This window comes from Macaca thibetana, chromosome 6 (assembly GCF_024542745.1).
Source record: "Macaca thibetana thibetana isolate TM-01 chromosome 6, ASM2454274v1, whole genome shotgun sequence".
NCBI lineage: Eukaryota > Metazoa > Chordata > Mammalia > Primates > Cercopithecidae > Macaca > Macaca thibetana.
The window spans coordinates 131,288,977-131,304,060 of NC_065583.1; the positions used below are offsets into that span (position 1 = coordinate 131,288,977).

Here is a 15,084-nt window from a genome sequence, read left to right on the forward strand (position 1 = left end):
CTCCTAGATGAAAGAATTGTATATTAAATTCTTCATAGATCTCGGTGAGAGTCCACACCCCAGAAGAATGTTTGAGTCCAGGGATCAAGCCCTCCTCTCTGTAGGAGAGGAAATGAATATCACATCATATTCTTATCTAAAGATATCTTCTTCCCAATATCGTCTCTAAAAAAAGACTTCTCTCCTTTTTCTTTCTCTTGCCTTTCTTTCATACTTGAGGTGAATGAATCCCACCCCTGATACCAATTTTATTATTATCTTATATTTACTTTGCAGATTCCACACATGGTGATTTGCCCTGGAATTTTATATTTACTATGCTCTTTAGATGTGTAATAAATATACATTTATAGATGTAGATGTACTATAGCAGAAATGCATTTATATCAACTACACATTGGAGTCATTTATGAAATCTCAAAATTAGTAAGCTATTATTATAAAATTAACAAACTGTTACAAAATTTTAATCATATAATAGTGAAATAACACTGGCTTCATAAGGCGTCTTGCATACTTAACTCTATCTAGATGAACTTACGAGAAGCATTTGAGCAAGAACATGCCAGGAGATTAAGTGAAGCCTAAAAGAATCAGGCACAGGCCAGAAGAGACAATCTGTTTCTGACACTTAGACTCCTGGAATAGGACTTCTATTGGAAGAGAGCAATTCTGCTTAATATAAAATAGTTTCCTGCAGGACTTGTTCATTCATTTATTCACTCATAAAATAAATATAAATATCTTGTATGTACCAATGACGGCAGTGGGGCCCCATCTGGAGCAGCCACTGTGAAGACGCTGTCTTTGGCAGGGGAGGCCTGGCCAGGGCTGCTCACTCCACGGAGCTGGTGGAGCCGGAAACAGGCAGAAGCCCCACCTGCTTCTGAGTTGGTGAGGCAGGAGCACCGCCCTCCTGGGCACAGCTGCAGCCACCCAGCCGCGGCTGTGGACCCACGTATCCCTGCACTCTAGGGGTCGTGGGAAGTCCCTGCCCCCACAGATTCAGAAGTGCCTGCTTCCACTGCATGGCCTCTTCCTACTGCCAGTGCCACTTCAATTTCAAAGCAAAATTGAGGTTGAGTGACGGTGCTGTCACCACCCGGCCAGGTGTGCCTGTGCTCAAGACAGCACTGACACACCATCACCCTGTCGCCTGGGCGCCCTCTGAGCTTTGGGCACCAATGAGCATGGGAGCAAGGCTGAGGGGTGGCTGAGGGCAGCTAGATGTGAACATGCAGTTATCCGTCAGCACAAATAGCCTGGGGACTATTGGCACTCTGGATAGCAGGTTTATGGTGGTAGGAGACAGACAGTCTCCAGTGCAAAAAGGGGCTGGTCCCCAGTAAAGCCCCACCTTCCAGCCAGGGAGGGCCTGAAGCATGGAAACTGGGCTGCCAGTTCTGTGGACTGGAGTGAGAACTTACCGTGTTTTTCCCAGGCCCTCCCATGGTCACCTACGGTCTAAGCGGCGCGTGCTTTCTCCCCTCTGAAACCTGTAGAAACCCTGGACCCAGCCACAGGCAGATAATGATATGACCTGCCTGCAAACGGCGCTACCCACTTCAGGTCTCCTGAGAGCTGTACTATCTCTTAATAAAGTACCTCTTTGCCTAGCTCACTCTCCAGTTATTTGCATACTTAATTCTTCCTGGACATGGACAAGAATTCAGAACCCGCTGAATGGTGTGACTGAAAGAACTATAACACAAACAAAGCTGAGACACACCCCTTCCTCACCACGTTGTGGGCAAAGAGAAGGAGAGAAGAGAGAAAAAGAGAAGAGCTGCAGCCCTTTTGGGAGCCCAGACATAGGAGCTCCTTGAGCCAGGGCTGTGACACCCCCTTTGGGGCAATGTGGTTCCTGGCATCTTCTAGCTTCTGGGCACCACTGCATTCCCCAGTGCCAGCAGTGGAAGCTGCTTGTGGTACGCCTGGTCCAGCCGTAGCCTCGGAGGGAGCTGCCTCCCATGCTGGCACCTGGAGCTGTCCATCTGCGGCAGCCAGAGTGTCTGGCTGTGAGCAGCAGCTGGACCCCACACTCGCTCACTCACCTCTCACCGCTTTGTGCCTGGCTTGCCCTTGGCAGGCGTGGGATCACGGCCAGTATCATAAGCCAAGCATAGCCTGCCAGGATGAATGGGTGGAATGAGCCCAGTGTGCCTAAGCAAAACTGAGGCAAATGCGCCCCCAGCCACAGAAGCTTCCAGCTGGCGAAGCAGCACTCTACCTATCCCATGACACCCACCTGTGTGCAGTGAGCTAACACGCTGTGCAAGAATAACAAACATTAGTCAGATTTCACAGAAATCGTGATATAACCTTCCTAAGGAAAAGTTCATTTGGTATCCTCCAAGCCTTATTAGATAAGTTTAAAAGTAGCATTGTAAAATGCAGGAGCATAATCATCTTTGCCTTCTGATCTGCTACTTAATGTTGGTTTAAATTGCTTATAGTAAGTCCTAGCTATGATTTGAGATGTAAATTTTTGTTCTAGTAATGATTTTCTCCGAATTTCAAATGAGAATTCAAGTCAACATAAATAAATCACTTTAAAAATTATCTGTGCTTTTCATAGCACAATTTGGTGATCTCAAAGACATTCAATTAGTCATAGCATTTAAGAGAAAAAATATTTCGCTTTCAGTGATGACAAATCACTTAATTATAATTACACAAAAACATGAAACTAGTAATCAATTCCCTAATACATTATTTATACAAATGCAATATCAAAAAGTTACTAATTAAGTATAAACATTAAAATATTGATTAATTAGGTGATAAATTAACATAATATCATATTAATATAAAGGTTTGATGATTTGCTGAAACTAAATCCCCACTTAAAACACAAAAACAGGCCAGGTGCAGTGGCTCACTCCTGTAATCCCAGCACTTTGGGAGGCAGAGGTGGGTGGATCACCTGAGGTCAGGAATTCGAGATCAGCCTGGCCAACATGGTGAAACCCCATGTCTACCAAAAATTCAAAAAAAGCCTGCATGGTGGCGGGTGCCTGTAATCCCAGCTACTGGGGAGGCTGAGGCAGAAAAATCGCCTGGACCCAGGAGGCAGAGGTTGCAGTGAGCTGATATGACACCATTGCACTCTAGCCTAGGCAACAGGAGCGAAACTCCGTCTCAAAAACAAAACAAAACAAAAGAAACAAACAAAAATGTTGCTACAAGCAAACAAACAAAAATGTATTGAATTTAGCATACTTTCTTTAGTGTGTGGTATGTGATGCTTGCATTCTTTCATCAGCTTTAATTTTACTATTCAAACAACTGAATTTATACAGTGTGCAGCAGGGTTCCACGGTCTTGGGCTAGCAACAATACATTACTTAATTATTTGTTGACCTCTGTTTTTTCCACCTTAACTTGAAAACATAAAAGAGTAAAATGATTTGTTAATTCAATGAATCATAAACATAAAGGTAATTCCATTTACTAAACTCATACTATCATGTAGCCATTATAGTTAAAATTGACTCTGTAGTCCTAAGTTAGTCATTGGAAGGATGCAGAAAACACTAGTATTAATTGTTTAAACTTGTAATTGAAGTAGATATATATACTTAAATATTTTCAGGACAATAACTAAGAAGGAGAATAAAGAGGAAGAAGAAAAGGAGAGAGAAGGAAGGGGAGGTAAAAGAAGAAGAAAGAAGAGGACACTTTCAGAAACTTTAGGAACATATGGCTCCCTGAGAGACAAGGATTTAGACATTGGGGTACCTTTGTACTGTAGGTTAGTTTATAAAACAGTATTTTATTTTATATTAGGATCTATAACCAATGCATTTGTTTTAGTTTTATGTTCCTATTTTGAGATATTTAATATATATTACATATATGACATGTGTATAAGTTACAAAGCACAAAAGAGTGACTGAAGGACTGGACACAGTGGCTCATGTTTGTAATCCCAACATCTCAGGAGGCTGAGGTGGGAAAGTCACTTGAGCTTGAGACTAAGCTCTGAAAGTATCTCATCTAGATATGTGCTAGATGCAGGTACCATAGTTGGTCTGTTCAAATTCCACCTAATTGTTTTTTTTGTCAGATATATGTAATATTGAAATTTATTTTTCAAGCAACTAAGAGTTTGCATATGAACAAAGAACAATGAATATAAAAACAGAATTTTAATGAATAGCTTGTTGTTCACACATCGACAACTATTTCAAAATGCCTTACAAAACTTTGTCAATCAAATAAATTATACACATGACTTTAAAATAATCATATAAATATTTCCTCATATTATTGAGTTTTTCTGTGCTCATGTAATATTTTTTGGCAGGAAGGAGGTTTGGAAATCGAGTAATACCTTCTTAGTTTAGTTTTATATTCCGTTATATCACTATATATTTGCATAGCAGGAGATAATCAACCTTTTACTGATATTGTCACATGAGTTTGAATTAATAATATATTACAAATACATCAGTTTATACTGGAAGATTCTACTTAACGAAATCATGACATTTTACAGTCCCTTGGTTCTACTTTTATTCAAAGATGTTTGAAAGTCAGATTATTAACATTAGAACTCTTTTGACAGAGGTGGATACTGGTTAAACCTAAGTTTAACCAGTCTAATTGTCTAGCATAAAAATGTAAAATGAGGACAGTTCATATGGATTGGTTATGAAAGATATTGGCCCACAGGAGCTAGCATCTATCAACTATGAGAATAGGGGAACAGGGAAGACTAGTGGTGTCCAGCACCTATCAACTATGTGGTGGCCAGCATCTATCAACTATGAAAATAGGTGGCTAGCATCTATCAAGTATGATGCGGTGGCCAGCATCTATCAACTATGAGAATAGGTGGCCAGCATCTATCACTAAGTGGTGGCTAGCTTCTATCAACTATGAGAATAGCGGAACACAGAAGACCAGTCCAGAGAGAACAAAGATTTAAGCAAAGGAGAGAAAGAAACATGAAAATGGAAATGAACTTCTAAGTGCTTTTATGGCATAGGTTCAATCCCTTCTTGAGTGCTTACTGACTTTGTGGTACTTTTTATTTAGTATTTAATCTTTTGTTTCTTGAATTTATTTTGTTATTTGCAAACACAGGGCCCCAACTAATTTTAATCTAAGCTTTGGATAAACACATAACAGTGAAATTTCACTATTAGCAGGATTACTCCTACCAGATCTACTGTGTGCCTCTAAGCAAGCTGTTTAACTTGTTTTGTATAAATCCAAGTAACAATATTCCTACCTGTTGTACCAACTACATGAGTTAATACTTGTAAAATGCTTAGAATAGTGCCTTGCACATACTAAACACTATGTAAGTGTTGGCTCTTGTTTGTATCCTCTCTATTTTGTAAGCATTTTTCATTTATTAATTCCATATTATATGCTACATTGTAACGCACCAGGAAGCAAACAGTCCCATTGATGGAAGTGGCTTCTGTTTAAATAGAAATGATCTGCTGTATTTTTTTAAAGGAGAGGAGAGGGAAGGAAGGAGAAAAAAATAAACCATTGCTCATCATAGATCGGTGTTTTATTGCACAAATGAATAACTTACCCTTTAAAAAGAACATTTAAGTAAAACTTTCAAAGTTATTTTTCCGACATTTTAGGTGGCTGTTTCTAACATGTAGGGCATTGTCATTTTGGAAATAAACCAAATAATCCTCAATAGTCATGTTTTACAAAAGTATCTGTCTTTAAACATGTCACAATTTCTCCCTGTGGTTTTACTTTCAACATGACCTGCTGTCTTAATATGAAAAGGCATTTCAAATGAGCTTAGTTCACTATTAATGAAATGTGTCTCAGGGTCACAGTAATTTTTTGTCTGCAGCGAAGAACTTCCTTTCGATTCTTATACTTCTCTTGAAGAACTGATGTGTTCAGCTTTAAATAATAAACTAAACTGCTCTCTCTTGTGTCAGAATGCAGACCAGGTGGCCAGGAACATAACATGACAACTTTAGGAAGGAATGTCCTACTCTTTCATGCCTTATGAACTATATACCTTCATTCCTCTTCAAATGCTAGCAAGCAAAACAAAAATGTTCTTATAAAAGGATAGAAGGAAAAAAACAAATTTCAATTCATTATGGCCAATTCAGAAGTAAGCGTGACCATATATTTCCAAAACCAAACCAAAGCTTCACCTCCTTAGAAGCAAGGAAAAAGCTAAAGAATATGTACATGTAAATATATACACACACACACACACACACACACATATGCAGAGGGAAGGGAGGACCTAAAATAAAAGTCCTATCCTTCTTCAACAGACTAATGGACCCTCTTTTGGGTAAAAGTCTCCAAAGTTTTAATTCCTGGTCATGACAGGACAGAGGCTGACCATGTCCCATTTGCTGCTATCTACCTTTCCCTTACTAATCATTACTAGATTTTATCAAAGGTTGACTTGAGAAGAACAAAAGACCAGAGGACTTCTTTGCTTACCTCATTCAACCACCCAGTGCCCTCCTCCTGATTTTGTGGTTCTGACATCACAGCCATCCTAGGCTTCAAAGAGCCTCCTGAAAGATGACTGCTGGCTACAGACCAGTTGAGATGGATCTCCTGAGATTATGCAGTTCCCTGGACTTGGCCACACACTTCACCTTTTAACCTATGGGACTTAATGATAATGCATTTAAATGTTAAATCTCCACCCCAATGTGAATATGGATCATATGTTGCTGTATGTTTCATATATGTAAACCTAATGCACATGCCCAGCTTATGTCCATGAATATTCATAACCTTCTCCTGTACCCTATAGAATACGTGTGTCCTGCTTTCCCATACAGCAGAAATACGCACCTCTATTTTGTCACCTTTGAAGCTGTATTACTTTGCTCACACTGCTGATAAAGGCATACTCAAGACTGGGCAATTTACAAAAGAAAGAGGTTTAATTGGACTTACAGTTCCGCATGGATGGAAAAGCCTCACAATCATGGCGGAAGGCAAGGAGGAGCAAGTCATTTCTTACATGAATGGCAGCTAGCAAAAAGACAGAGCTTGTGCAGGGAAACTCCCATTTCTAAAACCATCAGATCTCGCGAGATTTATTCGCTATCACCAGAACAGCACAGGAAAGAGCTGCTCCCATGATTCAATTAACTCCCACCAGCTTCCTCCCACAACACGTGGAAATTCAAGGTGAGAGTTTGGTGTAGACACAGCTAAACCATATCAGAAGCATGCTTTATGGTCTCTGCCAGAGGCTTGCTTCCCTCTTGCAGGATGTAACCCACCTAGAAATAAACTTATTTAATTTGCTGACTTTGATTCTTTTTCAGTTGACTATATAGATATAGATATAGATAGAGGATACAGATATTTCAACCTGAATAAGCAACATGAAAAATGGAGCTGGGGTTCTATCTCTAGGCTACTAAGAAAGAAATGGGAACTTATGATGCTTATCAACATTGGAATAAAATTTAAAATTACTAGGAAAACTACTAATGTATAGAAAATAGATTTAAATGTTGTGTTAAGGTCACTTTTTCTCTGTAAAAGTGTCGCTTGGTGTTTTGTGAATCTGGCATGACTCGATGTGTGTAGTCTGATTGATAGACTTGTTGGCACACTTGTAACATTTCTCTAGTGGTAACTCTTGAATTCTTCCTCTTCTCTCGAATACACTCTATGAAAATTGAGAGTGTCCGTAGTCATCATAGCTGTTCAATTTGCACCCAGTCTGCTTGAACTGAGTACTCCTCAGAAGTTGGGGGTTGTATTATTTTCTGTTGCAACACATTACCACAAACTTAGTGCTTTAAAGAAAAATGTAATATCGTATAGCACTGTTGGTCAGAGTCTGACACAGCTCTCACTGGGCTAAAATCAAGGGACAGGTGGAACTGTGATCATTTCTGAAAACTTTAGGGGAGGATTCCTGACCTTGTCATTTCCACCTTCTTGAGGCTACCGTCAAGTCTTGTGGCTCATGGCCTCTTCTTCCATCTTCAGAAGGGAGATTTGAACCCTCCTTACACTGCATCACTCTGACTTCCTCTTCTGCATTTCTCGTCTGCTATTAAATGATAACATTGCCCCTCCCCTCACTGAGATAATGTAGGATAATCTTTTTATGTCAAGGTCAGCTGTTTATCAAACTTAATCCCACCTGCAACCTCAATAGCCTTTTTCATAGAATATAATGTATTTATAGGTTCCTGGGATTAGGACATTGATATCTCTGGGGCCAGAGGGCGTCTTATTCTGCCTCTCACAGAGAACATATTTGCCCTCCGTGTTGTTTAGCTTGTATTGTTCCATGCTAACTTTCACAAAAAGATCATAATTTAATCACTAAGTGTCTCCATTTGAGGAAAATTACACTTACAAATATATAATAGAACCATTACTTGATATTCATGCCAAGACTGGTCATTGTCAATAAAAGATAGAATAATTATTGGAAAAATGCTTTCATTTCAAAGTGAAATGAGTAACAAAATGTAGATGCAAATTCACTCTATTTATTAAAAATCAAAATAATGAGTGTCATATGTAGCATTGATTATTGCTTTGATGAACTCAGTTTGGAAATTTTATAAACAGCCAAGCAAACTGAGAATATGGCCACATGGTAAAACTAAACAGGATGGTTTAAAGACATACAGATACGCTAACTTGAAGGGAAAAATAGAAGGTTAAATCCAATGTCAAATAGAGCAAACAAATCAGTTGTTAATTTTAGATTTAAAAACCATTATCTTCTTTAAAGACCTTGACAAATCATGTACCTAAGTAACAGTAACTCAATTAAGCATGCCAAGCATGAAACACAACACTCCATTCTTTTGTTTTCATTGTTTGCAAAATTAAATTTTAATTTAAGTAATATTTTGCTAGAAATAACAAAAATAACACAGCAATCTTACTTAAGCAGGACTTTAGGCTTTCTCTGCTCATGACATAAAGTAAAACTAATCACAAGCATTCACTATACATGAGAAGCTAAGATTTTATATAGTTTAATTAATGTAACCTTCAGATAATTAACACAAGGAAGCCCTATTATCATTCTCACTTTATAGGTGTAAAACCTGAAGGGCTGAGAGGTAAAATAACTAACTTAGAAATACCTATGTTGTGAAAGATAGAGATAGCCTTTCTAACCCATGCATCCTGGCTTCATAACTTCAACTATTAAATGGTTCCCTGCTGTCTTCTAACATGGGTAACATACAAGTCTTTTCCCTCTTAAATGTAAATATTTTCCCTCTTAAATGTAAGATGTCCAAAAGCTTATATTGTTGAAATTTGATCAGTTATCATGAGAATTAAGAAAAAATAATAATTTCTTTCTCATGTTATTGTATAATTTATCAAACTTTGCATGTTTTAGATTGTCATCATTCTGTTCTTCCTAGGGTGAGCTATGGTATGTTTCATTATTCATTCAACTTCTACATTTTTGGCCTCAAAATTACAAACCTCAATGCCTTCTAAATGTAAACAATGTAAGTTTTTTGTACAGCTTGGAAATAATGAGAGTCAGTCAGTTAAAATGTTCTTTATCTCATTGGGCCTGGATGTGTATGCCTGCTGTCATTCTTACTCAGCTCAATACTTTGGAGAGAGGATGAGGTCAAGATGGCCATTTAATAGTTTTCTACGGCAGTATAACAAGTTACAATAAACTGAGCAGTGTAAAACACAATTTATTATTTTACTGTTTCCGTGAGTTTGGAACCAGGATATGGATTTGCTAGGTCTTTTGCTCAGGGTATCCCTGGGCTGAAATCAAGGGACCACAATTCCATTTTAGGTTTGGAGTCTTTTTTCCAAATGGTTTCTTGAATAATTCATTTACTCCTAGCTATAGGACTGCAGTTTTCAGCTCCAAGAGTCAACCCCATTGTTTTTGATCTTGTGGCCCTTTTGGTAACATAATAGTCTGCTTCGTCAAAGCCAATAAATGAGTGTCTATCATGTGATGCTTCACTTTTTAAAAAATGGCTCAGCTCAGTAAATCAGTACACAAAATAATCTCCATTTTGATTCACTACAAGTAAGTTGATCATGGGAATGATATTCCATTATACCCACATGTTTCCCTACACAGAAGAGGAAGGGTGGCATGGGGAATATGTACCCAGCGTCAGAATACTTGAGGCATCTTAGAATTCTGTCTACCACACATCATTTTCCAAATTTGATGCAAACATTATAAACCATCCTTCTTCCAAGTGCCTAGACTAAAACGATTTTAGTCTTAAAATTCAGTAATGTGATGGAAGAAGTTTTAATATCCATTATTGATTATTATGTATATTTTCAAATGTAAAATACTAAAGTCTATTTTGTTTATTTGGAACGTAGTATCGTTTTTTGCTGTGAAGATGTTTCACAGTTGAATTTTAGCATTCTTATTCTATGTCAAACTGTCATTTGAGAACTTGAATATAAACAATATGCGATGTGTTTATTTTTATATTTATTTGCGGTATTTTAATTCTGAGTTTTTTTATATATACTAAGTTGACATTATTTAATTTATTGAAAGTTCAAGACTTCATTTAGTTTAAAAAGCAAATAATCGATCTAAATTAATAAAAGATGAAGACAACAGCTTAAGTCTGATTAAAACTTCTAAGAATTTAAGGAATTGGGAATATTTTACTGAACCAAAGCTGCTTGTGCTTTATAGCAGGGGTTCCCAACCCTTGGCCATGGACCATAACATGCCAGTGGTCTGTTAGGAGCTGGGCCACACAGCAGGAGATGAGCATCAGGCAAGCGAGCATTACCATCTGAGCTCCACCTCCTGGCAGATCAGTGGTGGCATTAGATTCTCATAATAGCTTGAACCCTATTGTGAATTGTGCATGCCAGAGCTCTAGGTTGCACACTCCTTATGAGAATCTAATGCCTGATGATCTAAGGTAAAACAGTTTCATCCCAAAACCATTCCCCTAGCGTAAAAATTGTCTTTGGCGAAACCCGTCTCTGCTGCCAAAAATGCTGGGGACTGCTGCTTCATAGAATGTAGCTAGATCTACTATCGTGGCTCAGTAGCAGAAAAATCTAATCACTGTTTGGGGGTCTCTTTGAGTGAGAAAGAAACTTAGGGTCAGACTAACATGAGAAATAAAAAAAGGAAAATACAGTGTTAAATTTTACACTTTTTTCTTGAGTGTACAAAAAATATTTTCTTATGATGAGTAAATCGACTTTTAATCTTATGCTCACTACACAGGTGCCAGGGAAATATTCCATCCAGCAAAAAATATTTTCCAACTTCATGGCTGCAACAAAAATATTTGCTAAAGTATGGAACTATCTCCCCTATTGGGACTGAGAGGCTAAGCAGGGGAAAGCCTTATGTATTATGGCAACTCCTGTGATCATTTTGAGACTTTGAATGTGTTACGTTACAAATTTCACCTGATGGTATTCCACTAAGATGACATATGGCCACAGCAGATGCTAGCCTACAACTTGACCTGGAACTGAAAGTCCATTGTAAAGATAAACAATTTTAGCACTCTTCTAGATAATAGATAATTTGACTAAAAATGCATCTACTTATTATTTATAGAGGATTGTCATGAAGTTTTTGAATACACATTTTTAACAACAAAGGTTTAATGATTTATGTAGTTCACATAAGGCAATTAGTTCTCATGGAACAAAATTAATTCTCACATTTAATTATCTTTTTATCACCTAGTTTTCTACAATTCAGAATATCATTTCTCAAGAAACAATGTAATAAATAGCGCTTATATTCTCAAATTACTCTGTTCTCTTTATTCAATTTATAATTTATACAACACAATGCAAGTTAATGACAATATGGTTAAGTATATAATAGCTGTGATGATTGCTGAGTAAATTGCTATAAAATAAAACAAACTACTAGTAAAAGTCCTTAGCAGAGTCAAGTACTAGTAATTAAGGAAAACCAGTTAATTAGATATAAACGGAATTTTTGGTTACTCACTTGGCTTTTAAATAAAAATCATACTAGGTTTCATTAAGTATAATTTTACTGCAAATCATCTACTTTGCATTTTTATAAAGTATATCCATCACTGTTTATAATTTGCATGAGCATTAGCTCTGATTAGTATACTATGCTATCTCTCAAGTAAAGAGAGAATTTTTGATTTTATTGCATCTAGCACAGGCCTATTATGTAATACGTTTTCTTTCAGATTATATATTGTCATTGGTTCCTGAGATCATTAATTCTCTGTGCCATCTGAATTTCTCATATTTTGGATTTTTTCAGCCATGTGAATTTTTTGTGTGGATGTTCTTTGCAGCTGTTTACGTTGTTGCTGTTGTTGTTTTTTCCCCCCTTCAGTAGGATTCTTTTGTTTCAGTTGTTTCATTGAATAACAAGTTACGTCAAGAGTTAATGGTTTAAAAACAAATTATTATCTCTTATGATCATATGGGTTGACAGTGCTCAACTTTGTGGGTCTTGCCTTGCATTACCAATGTCATGTGGATGTGATCAGATGGTAGTGCAAATTCAGACTTTGTGGTACCAAGAAACACAGATTTCCAGTTATTTCAAGATGGAATTTTTATTTTGACTACTAATTGCTTAATACATATAGGCATCCTGTCTTCTCCTTTAACTGAAATGTGGATGTTGACCTTCCTTTTCATGTAGAATTTAGTTCTTTCTTTTTTTTTAATGGTAAAAGATAAATTTTGTTTTTCTTTTCTTTATAAATATTCTGTATTTTCAGGATGGCTTGTTGGAAATATTTTTCTTCCATTAAATAATTTCACAAAGTAATTAAACACAAATGTGAAGTCATCTCATTCTTCATTCTCTATTTTGTCCCATTAATCTATTTCCATCACATAGGCCACACTATCAGGTCAGCTTACATCAAGTAATTAATCAGGTGCCCTAAAACACTTTTATTTTCAAGTATATTGTCACTATTGTAGGTTCATTATGTTTCCATAAAAATTTTAGAATCAGCTTGTCAAGTATAACAAAAAATACATATCATTTTTATTTGGATTGTTTTGAAATTATATATCATAAAGAGAGTACAGATATCGTAGCAAAATTGTCATCAAATAATGAACATCGTATTCACTAATTAAGGCTTATTACGTTTATTATTTATTGTCTATAATTAGGGTTTTCTTTATTTCAGCAATTTTTATAGTATTTGTTTCTTCATTGAAACAAACAATAAATGGATCACAAGGATTTCCCATATTTTGTACTTTGTAAATACTATTTTTTATATTGTATTTCCCATTTTTAAGAAGTGTAGGGCCAGGTGCAGTGGCTCATGCCTGTAATCCCATCACTTTGGGAGGCCAAGGCTGGCTGATTACCTGAGGTCAGGAGTTCGAGATCAGCCTGGATAATATGGTAAAACCTCATCTCTACTAAAAATACAAAAATTAGCCAGGCATGGTGGTACACGCCTGTAGTCCCAGCCACTCAGGAGGTTGAGGCAGAAGAATTGCTTGAACCTGAAAGGCAGAGATTGCAGTGAGCCAAGATCACACCACTGCACTCCAGTCTGGGTGACAGAGGGATAAAAAAAAAAAAAAAAAAAAGGGCTGCGTCGGGCTGCAGGAGAAGATGGCGGTCTCCACAGAGTCTCAGTCTGTTGCTGAGGAAGGAGTGCAGTGGCGTGGTCTTGGCTCACTGCAACCTCTGCTGCCCGGGTTCAAGCGATTCTCCTGCCTCAGCCTCCCGAGTAGCTTGGATTACAGGAGTTAAAGTTCCTCGTAATTTTCGCTTGTTGGAAGAACTTGAAGAAGGACAAAAAGGAGTAGGCGATGGTACGGTTAGCTGGGGCCTTGAAGATGATGAAGATATGACACTTACAAGGTGGACAGGCATGATTATTGGGCCACCAAGGACAAATTATGAAAACAGAATATATAGCCTGAAAGTAGAATGTGGACCTAAATACCCAGAAGCTCCTCCGTCAGTTAGATTTGTAACAAAAATTAATATGAATGGAATAAATAATTCCAGTGGGATGGTGGATGCCCGGAGCATACCAGTGTTAGCAAAATGGCAAAATTCATATAGCATTAAAGTTGTACTTCAAGAGCTAAGACGTCTAATGATGTCCAAAGAAAATATGAAGCTTCCACAGCCACCAGAAGGACAAACATACAACAATTAATTTTAGTGGATCTCAAACTTGTCTTAAATCAACAACCTTCTACTCATGTTAATGTCTTGATTAAATATCACAATGAAAAATACCCACACATTAAGTAAAAGAATTCCAGCTGGTAAACATGACCTGGACATTTGTAAGAATATATTTAATACATGTACACCCATTATGTTTTCAGGTAACAGGAGGAAAAATGCAGCACAATTTTTTTTCTCTTGTTAAGGCACTGTCATTTAAACATAAACCTGGAGTACTCAAAGTAGAATTCAGGTTTACAAGATGAAAGCGTGTGGAGAAGTGTCAGATGGCAGTGGAAGCATGTGTGTTTCTAAAAAGTGAAAATCTCAAGAAAGAAAACAGAAATGGCATGCTTTACCCATCTTGCTTAGTGAAAGAGAGCTGCAGTTGAAATTGTTTAAAAAGTAGCAGGTACAACGAATATTGTCACAGATGTGTTAATTTTTGAAGCGGTGTGGGTGCTGACTACTAGTAGTATCAAAAATATGTTCAGGATTGTTTTGATACCTGTATTTATAATAAAAAATGTTGGGGGAAGTTGATGAAAAAAAAAAAAAAAAAGAAAGAAAGAAAGAAAGAAAGAAAGAAAGAAAGAAAGAAAGAAAGAAAGAAAGAAAGAAAGAAAGAAAAAAGGATAGAAGCGCAATTAAATTTTGTATGTTAACTTTGTATCTGCAATTTTGTTAAAAATAGTTTTTAGATATACAGTCATTTATAGATCACTTAGGATATCTGCCTTCTTCTTTTAAAAGTTTTCTCTTTATTGCATTGGGTAGCATTTCCAGTATAATGTTTATTTAAAATAATAAGACAGAACCATCTTTCTTGTTTCTCTTCTTAGGAAGAATATGTTCAGTTCATTTTTCAGTTATACCAATTAGAATGATAGCTGTAGGTTTTTTAAAGATGTTATTTAATGTACTGAGAAAGTTTA

The 15,084-nt window shown here is 37.0% G+C and overlaps 1 protein-coding gene across 1 annotated transcript; it reads left to right on the plus strand.

Moving 5' to 3' along the window:
• The first annotated feature begins 1,235 nt into the window (after positions 1 to 1,235).
• LOC126956183 (ubiquitin-conjugating enzyme E2 variant 2-like) lies at positions 1,236 to 14,690 on the plus strand. The gene is made up of 2 exons (XM_050793001.1): positions 1,236 to 1,345; positions 13,574 to 14,690. Exons 1-2 carry the CDS (start codon positions 1,236 to 1,238, stop codon positions 14,133 to 14,135), a joined length of 672 nt encoding a protein of 223 aa, XP_050648958.1. The 3' UTR covers positions 14,136 to 14,690.
• The last annotated feature ends 394 nt before the right edge of the window (positions 14,691 to 15,084 follow it).